The 14,421-nt window shown below is 37.5% G+C and overlaps 1 protein-coding gene across 1 annotated transcript in view; it reads right to left on the reverse strand.

Moving 5' to 3' along the window:
- Positions 1-5,791: 5,791 nt before the first annotated feature.
- The window catches only part of LOC150092472 (uncharacterized), a 132,769-nt gene continuing 124,139 nt past the window's right edge, over positions 5,792-14,421 (reverse strand). Inside the window, exons 4-5 of the mRNA XM_090415164.1 lie at positions 9,717-9,822; positions 5,792-5,875 (exon numbers count right to left, since the gene is read on the reverse strand). Coding sequence (XP_090271290.1) covers positions 5,865-5,875; positions 9,717-9,822 — 117 coding nt within the window. The 3' untranslated portion in view covers positions 5,792-5,864. The remainder of the gene's footprint in view (positions 5,876-9,716; positions 9,823-14,421) is intronic.

Raw genomic sequence — 14,421 nt, forward strand, 5'->3', positions numbered from 1 at the left:
TTGGAGAGAGGTTTTAAAAAGAATAATAGCTACTATTAAGTTACTGAGTAAACTAGGGCTAGCATTTAGAGGAAATACAAATGATATTTTTTCTGATTCTTGCGAAAATTATTTATCGTGTTTACATTATTTGAGTGAATTTGATGATTTTTTCAAACATCACATGAAAATGTACACCAACTGTGGTTCTGGCAGATCAAATTATCTTTCTTACCATACTTGTGATGAATTCATAGTGTTAACAGCTAAAAAAACAAGAGAAATATTAATATCAGAAATTAAGGAGGCTGCTTATTTTGCAATAATACTCTATTCAATGCCAGACATTGCTCATAATGACCAACTAGCTATAATATTTAGGTATGTTGCCGCAAATTCTGACATTAGAGAATCATTTATTGGGTTCATCAGAATTACACAACATAATTCCTTATATTTAGAAGAGGTAGTATTAAAAAATTAGAAGAATTATCTTGGGATATAAAAATGTGCAGAGGGCAAAACTATGATAATGCTGCCAATATGAAAGGTATCTATACAGGTTTACAAGATAGGCTGAAAAAACGCAGGACATATATGGGTGCAGAGGATGAAGCTTGACGCTTTTCATATTCCCTGTTGTCTGTTTCGGGAGCAGTGATGAGAGAGATTTGTGAGCTATTTTAGCTCACCCTGAGTGGGCAGAACTGGTTATTCGTCATTGAGTGTTAGGATGGCTTTCAGTCTTTTGTGTTTCCAGTGATCATTACTGTCATAATTTCCGGCTTGTTGTATTAGTTGGTTTGGATGTGTAGATGTCTTCTAAAGAATTTTTCTACTAGGGAGCGTAGCAGTGGAGAGATGTAGGGGATATTTATGTCCCGGTGGATTTGGGTGTTCCTGATGAACCACGGAGTGTCCAGTATCATTTGCAGGCACTTGTTCTGTAGTCTTTGTAGCTTGAGGATGTTTGTCTTGGAGGTATGGCTCCAGGCTGGGGAGGTGTATATCATTGTGGAACGGATCACTGTCTTGTACAGTAGAATTTTGTTTCTTGAGCTCAGTTTGCTGTGTCTGTTGATCAAGGCATATAGCTGGGCAATAACTTTTGAAGCTTTGGTGCATGTGCTCTTGATGTGGCTGTTGAAGCATAATCGTTTATCGAGAAGTATTCCGAGGTATTTAGCTTAAGCTTTTCAGGGAATTTTAGAGTTGAACAGAGTGATGTCTCCTTTGGGGGAAGCTCGTCTTCTTGTGAAGAGTATCATTGTGCTTTTCTGGGGGTTTAATTGTAGTCGCCAGTCTGTAAACCATTTTTCTAGATTCAGGATGGTGTCTTGTAGTTTTTTAGTTACGAGATGTGGTTGGCAGGATCTGGCTAGTATAGCCATGTCATCTGCATAAAGGGTGATGGTGGATGTGAGAGGATTTTGAAGGATGTCTGCCATATAGATGTTGAACAGAATCGGCACTATCAATGATCTGTGAGGAACTCCAGCAAGTATTTTCCATTGGGTTGAGACTGTTTCATTGATTTTGACTTGCATCCTCCTGTTTGAGAGGTATGATTTGATCAGGTGTATCATGTTTAGTGGAAGGTTAGCGATGATAAGTTTATAGAGGAGGCCTTGGTGCCAAATCTTATCGGAGGCCTTTGAGATGTCTAGGAAGACGGCTCCAGTGTGCTGATTCCAATTAAATCCTGTGGTGATGTATTCTACCAGTCTATGGATCTGTTGGGTGGTGCTGTGATTTTGACGGAAGCCAAATTATTCTTGTGGAATGATATTTAGTTGGTTGACATGATCTTGGAGTCTGATGAGGATGATTTTCTCTGTTATTTTCCCTAAGTTGGATAGCAGGCTGATGGGAAGGTAATTTTCAGGTAGGTGTGGGTCTTTGCTGGTTTGTAAATTGGGATGATGTAAGCTATTTTCCATGACTGGGAGAAGTACTGTCATTTGAGGATGCAGTTTATGATGTTTGCCAGATGTGCTATGGCTTTGCGTGGTAGTGCCTTGATGACTTTGTTAGTGATGCCGTCAGGACCTGGGGCTTTTTTGATCTTGAGATGGTTGATGATGCCGATTATTTTGGTAAGTGAGGCAGGCATTATAGGGCTTGGATTGTCATTGGGACGACTTACTGTGAACCTGACTTTACGATGGATCTTGTATACATGGCTGATGTTTAAGTTCTCATATGCAGGTCCGCATTGTTTCTCTAGGTTTCTTGCTATGCTTCGGCTTTGTCAGCATTTGTGTATACAAAGTGCTGTTCTGCTTGCAGAGGGGGGGAGGGATTTGCGCTTGTTCCTGAGGTTGTTTAGGAATTTCCATATGGAATGATCTGCTGTAGAGATGGAGGTGAGTTTGTTGTACCATTGTTGATTCCCTGTGGTTCTGGAGAGCTTCTCGGACAGATTTGTTTAATCTGTTGAGGGCTATTTTGTCCTGGGGAGCACGAGTGTTATGATATCTTTTTCTTTGTCTATTTTTTTCCCTTATTAAGTCCATGATTTCTTCCGGGAGACGGTTTTGTTTGTGGGTAATCGTGGATACTGTGGCTGCTGTTATGGCTTTGATTTGATTGGTGAGGTTCTTTATTGCCGTGTCTATTTCTTCCTTGGCTTTTATATGGGGAACCAGACCAATGTGTTCTGGTAGCACTTTTCTAAGTTTCTCCCAGACAATGAAGGTTTTTTTTTGGGGGGGGTAGGTGACTGGTCTTTGTTCCCTAAGTGAAGTAGGATTGAGTTGTGGTCTGATGATAATTCGTTCAGTGCTTGAATGCTGTGCTTATATGATGTTGTGTAGGATGGTGATGTCTAGGATGTCGGCTGTGCCAGTTGGGCTCTGGTGGGTTGGTTCAGTGGGTCCTGTTATGACAGCGTTGTTTAATCCTGTGTAGCTGAAGAGGATACAGCCATTTTTATTTGTGGTTCTGCTGTTCCAGGAGGGATGTTTGGAGTTTAAGTCCCCCAGCGACGATGATGGATTCATTCATGCCTAGTACAGCATCCAAATCAGAAAATAGTAGGCAGCATAGATTTTAAGTCTTCCAGTTGAGTTTGTGTGGACTTCAACACCGGTGAGTTATAGGTTGGAGGTTTGGGGGAGTGAGTATTCCATTGTGCCTGATGCAATTCCTGATAATTATGGCTGTACCACCGCCTCTGTAGTCCAGTTGGTCATTTCTATATAGTGTGTAGCCTCTCAGTTTTGGATTGTCTGCAGGTCTTAGATGAGTTTCATTAATTAGGATGATGTCAGGGTTGTATCTGTGAGAGAATTCTTGATGCTCTAGTGTCTTGTTTTTTAGGCCATTGGCGTTCCAAGCGGTGATCTGTAGTGAGTCTGGGAGTAATCTAGTTTTGTTCATTAACAAGTACTGATAAGATGGTTTGAGTTTCTTTTAGAAATCTTTTTGTGGAGTTTGGTGAAGGGTTTGACTTACTGAAGTCTTGAAGCATGTTTGCCATTGAGGCTGTGATGACTGTTGTCATGTTTGAAAGAATTTGGTCCTGCTGGATATCTTTGGATGAGCAGGCTACTTTGGCGTATGTCCTGCTTCGATGGTGGCTTTCCAGACTGTTGATATTTTCCATTTGTGAGAGCTGGTATTTTGTTGTTTTTTGTTGGGTGTCAGGCAACTGGGGAGCCGTCGAATCTGGTGCCTGTGGGCAGGGTTGAGAGATCTGTTTCCTTTTGTTGTCTGTGTTGTTCTTAGGGTAGTGACTGCAGCCTCTGAAGTTTGCTGGTTGGGGGCCCCGCAGTTCGCGCATTTGGCTGGTGAGATCCTGGGTTTTGAGCAGGCTGCTGTGGGGGGGTTCCCACATTTGAGGCATTTGTAGTCTGCTCTACAGAGTTTCTGTGCGTGTCTGTACTTCTGACATCTGTGGCATTGGCCCGACGAGGCTCTTTACCTTAGTGGTTCAGTTGTGATTTTCAGACCACAGATCGTTATGTTGTATATGTTCTTGTGTGTGTGTGTTGGGTAACTCTATGAGTACTAGGAGCATTGGACTCTTGTCGGCCCATAACATTCTGCTGACTTTGACAGGTGGGAGATCGTGGAGGCGGAGGTCTTCAGTTATTTCATCTGTGCAGATGTTTTCTGTTACTCCCCTGAGTACAACTTTTAGGTTTTTCTCCGACTTCAGTGAGTAAGTATGATATTTAATATCTCACTCATCCATGGTTTTTGTGAGGTGTCTGTAGTCGCCTACTGTGGCAGGCTGGATTTTAGCTCTGTCGTCTACGTTTTTTGCCCATGAATAGGCAATTTGGTGGTTTTGCATAATAGGCCTGAGGGCCATCCATCATTCTTTTTCCCGTAGTACAATTGGAGGAACTTTTTCATTGTTGGGTGTGGGGAGGTCAGTGTTGGGGGAATCTTCTTCCATCCCCTCATTTATCTGAGTCTCTGCTGTTTATTGCAGAGACTCTTTAGTTGATTTTATTTTAGATATAAGAAATAGTTTTGCTGCTGTAAATGAAGAAGTGAATTTATTACCAGATGAGACAAAATTTAAAGATGAAAAGGAGAGTTATAAAACAAACAAAAAACGAGTGACGAAGTTTCACAATCTAACAGTGAGATTATATTACATGGGAAAGAAAATTTCTCTGTGAACACTTTTAATGTCATTTGCGATAAGCTAATTTTGGAAATTAATGAAAGAACAAAAAGTTATTCTGACATATTAGATATGTTTGACATTTTTTTGAAGGAAGATATAGATCAAGACAAGTACAAGACTAGTATTTATAAAATTTTACAAACTTATGGGACTGATATTGATTCAGGAAAATTTACTGATAAAGTTAAGTAATTTTTAATAATGATAAAGGAAGAAAATTCTTCAATTAAAAATATGTACAAATTTATAAACGATAGGTTAAGGTCTACTTTTCCGAACGTAGAAACAATTTTAAAAATATTTTTGACGATGCAAGTGCTGAACGCTAATTTTCAGTGTTGAAATGAATAAAAAATTATTTAAGAAGCAAATTGCACCAAAATAAAACAAGCAACCTGTCGTTATTATGCATTGAATCAGATGTAATAGATTCGATCAATTATGATGATATTATAGATATATTTGCTAAAACCAAAGCCAGAAAAAAAAACTTTTAGTTATTAATTTTTTTTTATTTAAATTTAAACTGATTTATTTTTATACTTTTTTAAAATGCAAATATATGTATAACAATGTTGTATTGTGTTATTAAAATGAGTTATTATGGAAATGTTGACTTTTATTTTCAATACACTAAAAAAATGCTTATTTTTGAGGGCCTCATAATGATGTTGTGCCTCGGGCCTCCAAAAGTATAAATGCGGCACTGCTTATGGTAACTTGTTCTGGTAAAATACTTATAAGCTCTGTATTACTTAAATCTTAGTATATCTAAGCCTGCCTCCCACTGATGAGACCTCAATAAAGGTTGAAACTGGTCTGGGTAGTGGCCCCTTGCCTTTAATTCATAGCATCATACAGCTCCTCCAGGAGTTGTGCTTTGCATTAAGGGTAAATATTAAGAATAGTGATCAGAGCTTATACCACTTTACCACGAGTTGCCTAGACTTGTACTACGTGTGTGGTCACCCAGACTTGCGCTACTTGCAGGCGCAAACTTAACTTACTTGGGAAATGGAGTAAAACCAGGTTTTAAAATAGCTTGGTATCTTTAACATATATATATATATATGGAACTATAGGTTAGGTAATTATAATAAGCTTCAGAGTGAGTTTACAGCCATCCCATGGCATAGTAGTGCATCAGATATAATCAGCAGGTATCTGAGAAAGGCAATATCAGAATGCATTCCCATGGTCAGGAAGACAAACAAGGTAGGTGTTAGTTGGATGAGTAGTAGTATCAGGCTTGATCTGCAAAAAAAGAAAATATTATGGAAATTTACAAGGAGAAATGTGATCAGTACAAGTATAAGCAGTACAAGGCTTAAGCCAGGAAGGTTACCAGCATAGTAAGAAAAGCTAAATCAGATTATAAGAAGACTTTAGCCAAGGTGATCAAGGGTAATTCCAAAGAGTTCTTCCGCTATGTGGCAAGTAAAAGGAAGAATACTTTGGAGGGATAACCTCAATATAGAAGGGTGCAGATGGTATTGAGGTGACCAACTCAGATGTAATAGTAGAGTTACTGGGTACTTACTTTTCAAAGTCTATCACCCAAATGAGGATATCTCTGTATTTGTCAGCTCAGGTATTGCATGAATGTGCAAATGAATTGTCAATGCCTCTTATTTGGCTATTTAACTTAAGTTTGAACTCTTGTATGGTCCCTAACAAAGTGGTTCTAGGGGTGAATGCTGGTCTTGAAATTCACATTTCCTCTTATTATCATTCAGGGAGTGAGAGGTGTGATTGGTCTGATTAGTTGAATAATGAATTACTGACCATTTAAAACTATATATTTAGAAATTTATGTACATTTAATCATACAAATAAAAAATTTATTTTACAAATGGTATTCTATCTTTTTAAATTTAGCTACTTTAATACAAATTCTACCCTATGGCTCTTCTTTATGAAGTGGTCAATAACATAGTCATAAAAAGTTGGTTTAACTTAATTTTCCCAACCAACACACACACTTGTAATGGGTGGCTGAAGCTCACTGGCTAGAGCTACGTCATGGCCTGTGTTTAAGCAACATAGTGAGTCGGTGTGAAATGGCGATGCATGCACATGAATCGCCATTTCACACCGACTCACTCCAGGCCCTCACGCAGTGCTGCTGTGAGGGCCTGGAGGTTCCTGCAGCTGAGCAAGCCAAGGTAGCTTGACTAGACGAGCAAGGATCGGCCTTCGATACAACGCAAAGCTGAATTATTGCCACGCAAGCTTAAGACTTATTCTGTCTACAAAAATAAAAGCCTAAATGGAATGCTTATAAATGCATGCATTTATTGACAAATAAATATTACTTTCTCAATTAATGAGCTTGCACAGCAAGCATAGAGAATCGCCCCCGAGTGGTTCCTTTGCATAAAGATGGTTCTAAGACTGCGGTAGTTAATTACAGACCACTCTCCATCTCGGGAGTGGTGGTAAAAGTATTGGAAAAGTAGGTTAACCACACTACCAGCCATATGGATAAAATACACACTCATACACTTCGTATCCATCATATATTTCAATGTAATATCAATGGTATTACAATTTTAATATGCACTTCGCATCCATGGTAACCTTGACATCTAAGACGTCTTGATGGGTGTATCAGAATATGATACTCTACAGGGACCAACATGGTTTTGTTAAAGATTGATCCTGCCTTAGCAATTTATGAACTTTTTATAACAGAATGACATCTGAGTTGACAAGGGAAATGGCTATACAATGATACTTCTGAATTTCACTAAGGCTTTTGACAGGATACCCCATGGAATACTGTTGCACAAATTAGAGCAGCTGGGGATCTATACTAAACTGGTGATATAGAAAAGAGAATGGCTCAGGGAGAGATACCAGAATGTAGTGTATGGAGGAGCAGAGTCCGGGATGAGGCAGGTGACCAGTGGTGTGTCTCAGGGTTCCGTGCTTGGGCCATTGTTGTTTAATTTGTACATAAATGAAAGAGGAAATGGCTTGAGGGGAGATATTCAGTTGTTTGCTGATGATGCAAATTTGAGTAGCGCAATAAAAAATCAAGCTGATGTTGACAGTTTGCAGGATGATTTAAATAAGCTGGCAAAATGGGCAAAAGGTAATGGATGTCAGTTCAATGTGGAAAAGTGTAAAGTTATGCATTTTGGGATTAAAAGATTACTAGCTGGGTACTACATTGATGGAACGGTACGCCAAGAGATTCATGAGGCTAGGGACTTCGGGGTGTTGGTGGATAGGGAGATGAAGTTCGAGGGCATATTGCGAAGTTGTCCAAGAACATACTAACATGAAGAGCACACTAACATTCAAAGATAAAGAAGTTATTATTCCCCTTTATAAGGCAATGATACTTCCACATTTGGATTATTGTGCTCAAGTCTGGTCACCTGGATTCCTTGGAGATGAGGTATTGGTGGAGAGAGCTCAGAGGGGAGTGACTAAGTTGGTGAGTGGTGTAAAAAATGCTCCCTAGATTGATAGATTGAGAGCTTGTGGATTGCAGAGGTTGGTTGAAAGGTGAGAAGAGGGGATATGATAGGAACATTTAAATTACTAAAATATTTTTTTATAACTTACTTAAAAAGAGAGCCAAAAGGCTTCACTTCAGCAATGCAAAATTATCCAAATTAAGTGGATATTGAATCCAACCTTATTTCAAAGCCGAAGAGAAACTACAAGCATTTCATGTTGAATATACATAGAAACTATAAAAGTTTTGGCGGGTACAAGCATAAGCCAACCTTTCATGAGAGGGGCAACTCATAGTAAAGGTGGAGTAAGTTCCAATCACTATCCTTAGTATTTTCCCATAATGTAAAACACATCTCCTAGGAGGTGTATGATGTTATACATTATAGAGGGGATCACTATCCAGATCGGTTTCGACCTTTGTTGTGGTCTCATCAGTGGGAGCCAGACCCATAAATACTCAGGTTGTAGCAATGCAGAACTTATACTTTACCATACGAGTTGCTAAAAAGGGTGTCACATCACAAAAGGCACCAAGAATTACTTAAAAAGAGAGTGAAGTGAAGCCTTTTAGCTCTCATTTTAAGTAATTCTTGGTGCCTTTTTTGATATGTCACCCTTTTCAGCAACTCGTATGCCAAAGTATAAGTTCTGCATCACTACAACCTGAGTATTTATGGGTCTGGCTCCCATTAATGAGACCTCAACAAAGATTGAAACTGGTTCAGGCCTGACTCTGAGAGGCTGTGCTTGGGGGTAGGTTTTTGCCTGTCTCTGAGTGGGGCCACAGGTGAGATTATGACTCTGCTCATTGTTCCATGCAGTGAGCCTGTCACTGAGTGGAACAATGCTGAGTTGGGCGATCTTTCGGGATCGTCTAATTTTAAGAGCTCACTTCACCTATACATAGGTCCAAACAGGTCTGGGTAGTGACCTCCCATAATGTATAACATCATACATCTCCTAGGAGATGTGTTTTAAATTATGGGAAAAATACTAAGGATAGTGATTGGAGCTTATACCACCTTTACTGTGAGTTTCCCCTGTCATGAAAGGTTGGCTTACGTTTGTACCTGTGAAAATTTTATAGTTTCTATCTATATTCGGCATGAGACTCTTGTAGTTTCTCTATTCGACTTTGAAATAATATTAGTTTTTATTAGATTGATGCAGGGGAAGTGTTTCAACTGTGCAATAGTGATGGAAGAACAAGAGGTCATCCCTGGAAATTAAGCAAAAGTGTGGTTAACAAGGGTGTGAGAACTAGATTTTTCTCCTGAAGGGTGGGCGAATGAATGGAATGCATTGCCTGACTCAGATGTCAGTTCTTCATCTGTAAATGAATTCAAGAAGAGGTATGATAGGTATTGTTTTGATAGTTTGGATCTTCTGTGATGAGTCTACTGACTCCATGGATACCCATAATAATAATAATAATAATGACAGATATTGTGTGAATGTTGAGTCTGCAGATTCCACTCAGTTGCCCATGTAATAATAATGATAATAATATTTGACTAGCAAATGTATTTATTTTTATTGAAAGACAACAATACGAGAAGCAATACGAGCTTAAACAATACATCAAATATTACCACTATTTCACTCTTAATTATTTAGCTCTTACCTTCTGGGGTAGTACATAACCGTTCTATATTTGGATAATGAATACTTATATGCACACATCCTGAATTGATAAGAGAAATATTCAACTTGCATTCTTCAATACACATCTGAAACAGAATTAAGTTTTCATCGTTTCTTGTATGCATAGTATTCATGCAGAAATTAAACACTTAAAATTACTTAGCTTAATCATTTATTATGTTAAATAAATTTGGGAGATTACAAGTTTTTTTTTTTCCAGGTATAGTTTTTTGAAAAAATTATCTTTTATAATTTGCAAGAATACTCTTCTTTCACTATCACAAAATAAAACTGACGTCTGGACCTTTCATACATTAACAGCAAGACTTATATGCACACATCCTGAAATTTATTGATATTTTTAATTAATAACCAGAACCATCATTCCTCAACAATCAAAATTTACAGATGAAAATTACTATTGGTGGATAGCAGATGCTGCTATGTGCTGATGACGGTGGTATCATTCTATGTTGTAGTTGGAGGATTAAGTAGGAGAGGAGGCAAGTTGTGTGCATAATGGAGTAATGTGCTCTCTCGCACAATGGGTCCTTCGACTCTCTTAAGTGTCATGTAATAATCATAATAATAATAATAATTATTATTATTATTAGGAAAAAGCATCAATGGAAAAGAAATGGAACTAGCAGAAGGATGGGATAGGTACCAAATTGACATATAGGTGTTACCAAAACAAAGAGACAGGTGAGATCTTTCTAACCAACAAATAGAAGATATTATATTCTGGTAATATGATCAGAAAAAAAGAAGGAGTAGCTATTGTACTTACCACTAAATGTGAACATAATTTTGTTGAATGGTGGCGGGCAATATCAAGTAGAGTAATGTGGGCAAATATTATAATGGAGAACTGGATCCTGAGGCTTATTTGTGTCTATTGTCCTACAGAAAGTTCTACTGTCTGCCTACAGTTGACAGAACAGTAACTTGCAAGTGCCAAGAAAAGTCAATTCATGTTGAAGGAGGGCTGAGGGATATTGGGTTGGCAAATAAGTTCGTTCAGTTTTTCAGAGTGTAATGAAACACATTTTATTTAATATATATAATACATACTAGTCAGTTATATATTGAACCTCTTTATCAATGACCTCTTGCAATCTGTCCACCAACTTCATTACGCCGTGTTCATAAAACTCCCGAGGTTTACTGGCAAAAAACTGATCCAGCAGTCATATTGGATTCAGTCAATTCATGGGACACCCAAACATTGAGTTTTGAAACATATCCCAGCTTGTGCAAATGGTTTTCAACACTTGCATGGGATATGTTCAGTACTGCAGCAATCTCCCACACTGTTTGTGATGGATTTTTGTCAAAGATATCCTTCACAACACTTGAATCAACCTCGGTCAGGTGACTGGCGTGAGGCGCATCACTGATGTTGAAATCTCCAAAACAGAATTCGGCAAACCACTTTTGGCATATGCATTCTATTAAGGCACCATCCCCATATATGCTGCATATTTTTTTATGGGCCTCTGCATCTCGTTTGCTGTTTTGAAATAAAAAAACAAAATATGCCAGTCTAAAGTTATTTCTAAAAAAATATGTTAAACACACGCAACTGAAGTAGGTCGAATGAAAATTCACTGAAAGGTTATGTGAAATGTCACCTTTCAACTGCACAATAGCGCTGTGCAACAATAGCGACAGGAAAAGTGGCGTAAACTTGTACTAATGCATAAACTGAATGAACTTATTTGCCAACCCAATATAATGTTATATTTAATTTCCAACATGCAAAATGACATGTTTTCTTGTCTGTTGCTGCATTAGCTTGATTTCTATTGTCACTTTTTTTTCGATTGATTTTTCTTTTTGTATTTATCTGTATGATGGATGTAGTTCGGTCAAGAAGTTCTGGTGTTAAACCTTTCAGTAGTGCTTGCAAAAGAATATTGGATAATGTGCTGACATTCTGTGAAAAAGAATGGTTAGAAGGCAGTCTCCTTTGTTCCAGTTTCTCAGGCCACAAAATGTGCAAGTGAAATTGCAAGTATGACAGATACCACTGTTAAAAGAATTCGCAGGAATCAAAAGACGAAGATTAGCCAAAATTTAAATCTCCTAAAAACTGCCAGAGGGAAAAAACTATCAAAAACATAGCTTGGAATAATTTTGATGTATGTAATAAGAACTATTCACAAATTTTTATGGTCGAGGAAAAAAAAGTACAAACTGTTCCTAAATTGATTCCTGTGCTGAAAGAAAAAAAAATTAATTTTCCTTTGAAAAGATAAACTTTAAGGAAAACTTAATGAAATCTGATTTTGTTTCCAAAAGTCACAGAATAAAAGGAAACCTATCATGGAGTGAAGTGACATAGTTTCAATTAGTTTAGGACATTAAAGTATCTGAGTTCTCTCAAATGTAACTTTAGACTGGCTAAGTGCTTTTGAAAAACTTTATTCTTTTGTATAATTATAATTTTTTATATAGCTTCCTTAAAAATAATAGGGTAATCAATCCATCTCATGCCATGAGTTTGTTTATTATTAAAGGTCAGAAAATTGCACAAGGATTTGAATAAGGTAGACAGATGGGCAAATGAATGGGGATTTCGGTTTAATGCAGCAAAATGTAAGGTCTTGAGGTTTGGGATACATCAATGGGACGCTGCATACTCTATGAGAGGAGTTAAACTGGAGGAAGTAGGGGAGACAAGAGATCTGGGGTTGATGATTGATAGAAAACTAAAATTTAGGGGACATATTGCAAAGGGGAGTGAAGGTAACACAGAGGATTGCTGCAATAATGAGAAGGACACTGACCTGCAGAGATAAAATGGTTATCATTCCATTGTATAAGACTGTGATCAGACCACATTTAGACTACTGTTCTCAGATCTGGTCCCCAGGATTTGAAGAGGATAAATTAACTGTGGAATGGGTACAAAGGTAGATAACAAAGATGATGTCAGGACTGTACAATGTTAGTTATGAGGATCGGCTGATGGAATGTGGACTGCAGAGTTTGGTGGATAGAATAAAGAGAGGTGATATGATTGAGACTTTTCAACTGTTGAGAGGTGGTTACATGGTTGACACTGGGGAGTTCTTTTGCTTGGTTGAACAGCAGGAAGGAGTCATGACAAGGGGCCATCCCTGGAAGTTATGAATGGAAACTGTGAGAAAGAGGGTGAGGAGTGGTTTCTTTGCATGGAGGGTGGTTGAACCATGGAATGCATTGCCTGATGGAGTGGTGAGTTCGAGAACGGTCATTGTGTTTATGGAGTGGTATGATAGACTATGTTTCCTAGGAGGGACTTCCCTCGATGAGTTTTGATAGACTTGTGTTTCTTAGAAAGGACTTCCCACATGATGAGTCTTTTGACTCCATGGAGGCCTGAATAATAATAATAATAAAAATTAGCTTTTCTTTTATGAACATTCTAGTTTTTAAGGTGGCAACTATTTCGCTTGTATAGCAGTTGGCATATTTTTACGTACAATATTAACAAAATTTTATAAAGGTATTTTTTATTTTATATGTATTTTTAAATTTTCTTAAAACTATACATAAAATTTTCCAGCTGGTATATAAGGAAAATAGATACCACTTTAAAAACTAGAATGTTCATAAAAGAATTTTCCATCATGTAATAATAAACAAACTCCTCTCAGGAGACGGACTTATTATCCTATTATCAAATTGGATTCGTCTTCTTTTCATGTGCAGAAGTGTTGAGGGTTCTCTCATCTGTGGTCAAACAGTAATAAGGAATTTTTCAGCGCATTAGTGAAGGCATCTGACACACCGAAATAGGAAATGCTGATCCTTGTTAGAGATCCAAATAGCAGATTAGTAAGTGATTACCACACACATAGAAATGTTTTGGGAAAATTTGTAGAAAAGGGCAAAGTTAATCAATTAATAATTATAAGTACTGAATTTCTGTTCAGGACATGGACTAGTTATTAATAACACCAGGTTTCAGCATCAAAAGTTACACAAGTTCTAACATAAAGATATGCAAAAATTCACTTGGAGAGAAGATGGAAGAAATTAGACAGGTCTAACTGACCATGTTACTGTAGATAGCAATGTTTTCCCATAGGTTCAGGAAACAACAGTATGCAGAGGATTTGAAATTGGAAGTAATGATCATTTGATTTTGAGCTGGATAAACTGAATTTCATATAAAAAGCAGAGTATGTAAGAAAGTTTTAAAATTAATTGAAGTTGAGCAGTTTTCAGAGGTGAACTGCAGACTAAACTACACAACATTATTTTAAAAATAAAAGAGAAATAGTTTATAAACAAGACCCAAAAACAAGACCCAATGAAGAAAACATTGATAGATTGATTCAGCCAGAGAGGCATGTTGTGAAGTTGTCAGCAAAGATAGAAAAAACAGAAATGCATTGGGGACTCAGGAAGTTAAAGAGCCTGGCAAGGAAAAGAAGAAATCATATTGAAAGTACTTTGCAGTTAGTCAACTTGTACTGTTAGAGAATATAAAGAGAAATGTTAAAAAGAAGAGCACTGTGTAAAACTAGATAAACAAAAGTCATAGGAAGACTTTGGTAAGAAAATAGATGTACAAGGAAAATAGATACCACATCTTGATATAAAATAAATATCAAGGAAGGTGGCGAAATATTCTGGGGGCTATTGAAAAAGCTTAGAAATGGAGGAAAGATTACTGCATAAGGAACAGAGAT

The sequence above is a fragment of the Typopeltis vanoorti genome, chromosome 26, assembly GCF_054136105.1.
Source record: "Typopeltis vanoorti isolate ZY-2024b chromosome 26, IOZ_Tvanoo_1.0, whole genome shotgun sequence".
Lineage (NCBI taxonomy): Eukaryota > Metazoa > Arthropoda > Arachnida > Uropygi > Thelyphonidae > Typopeltis > Typopeltis vanoorti.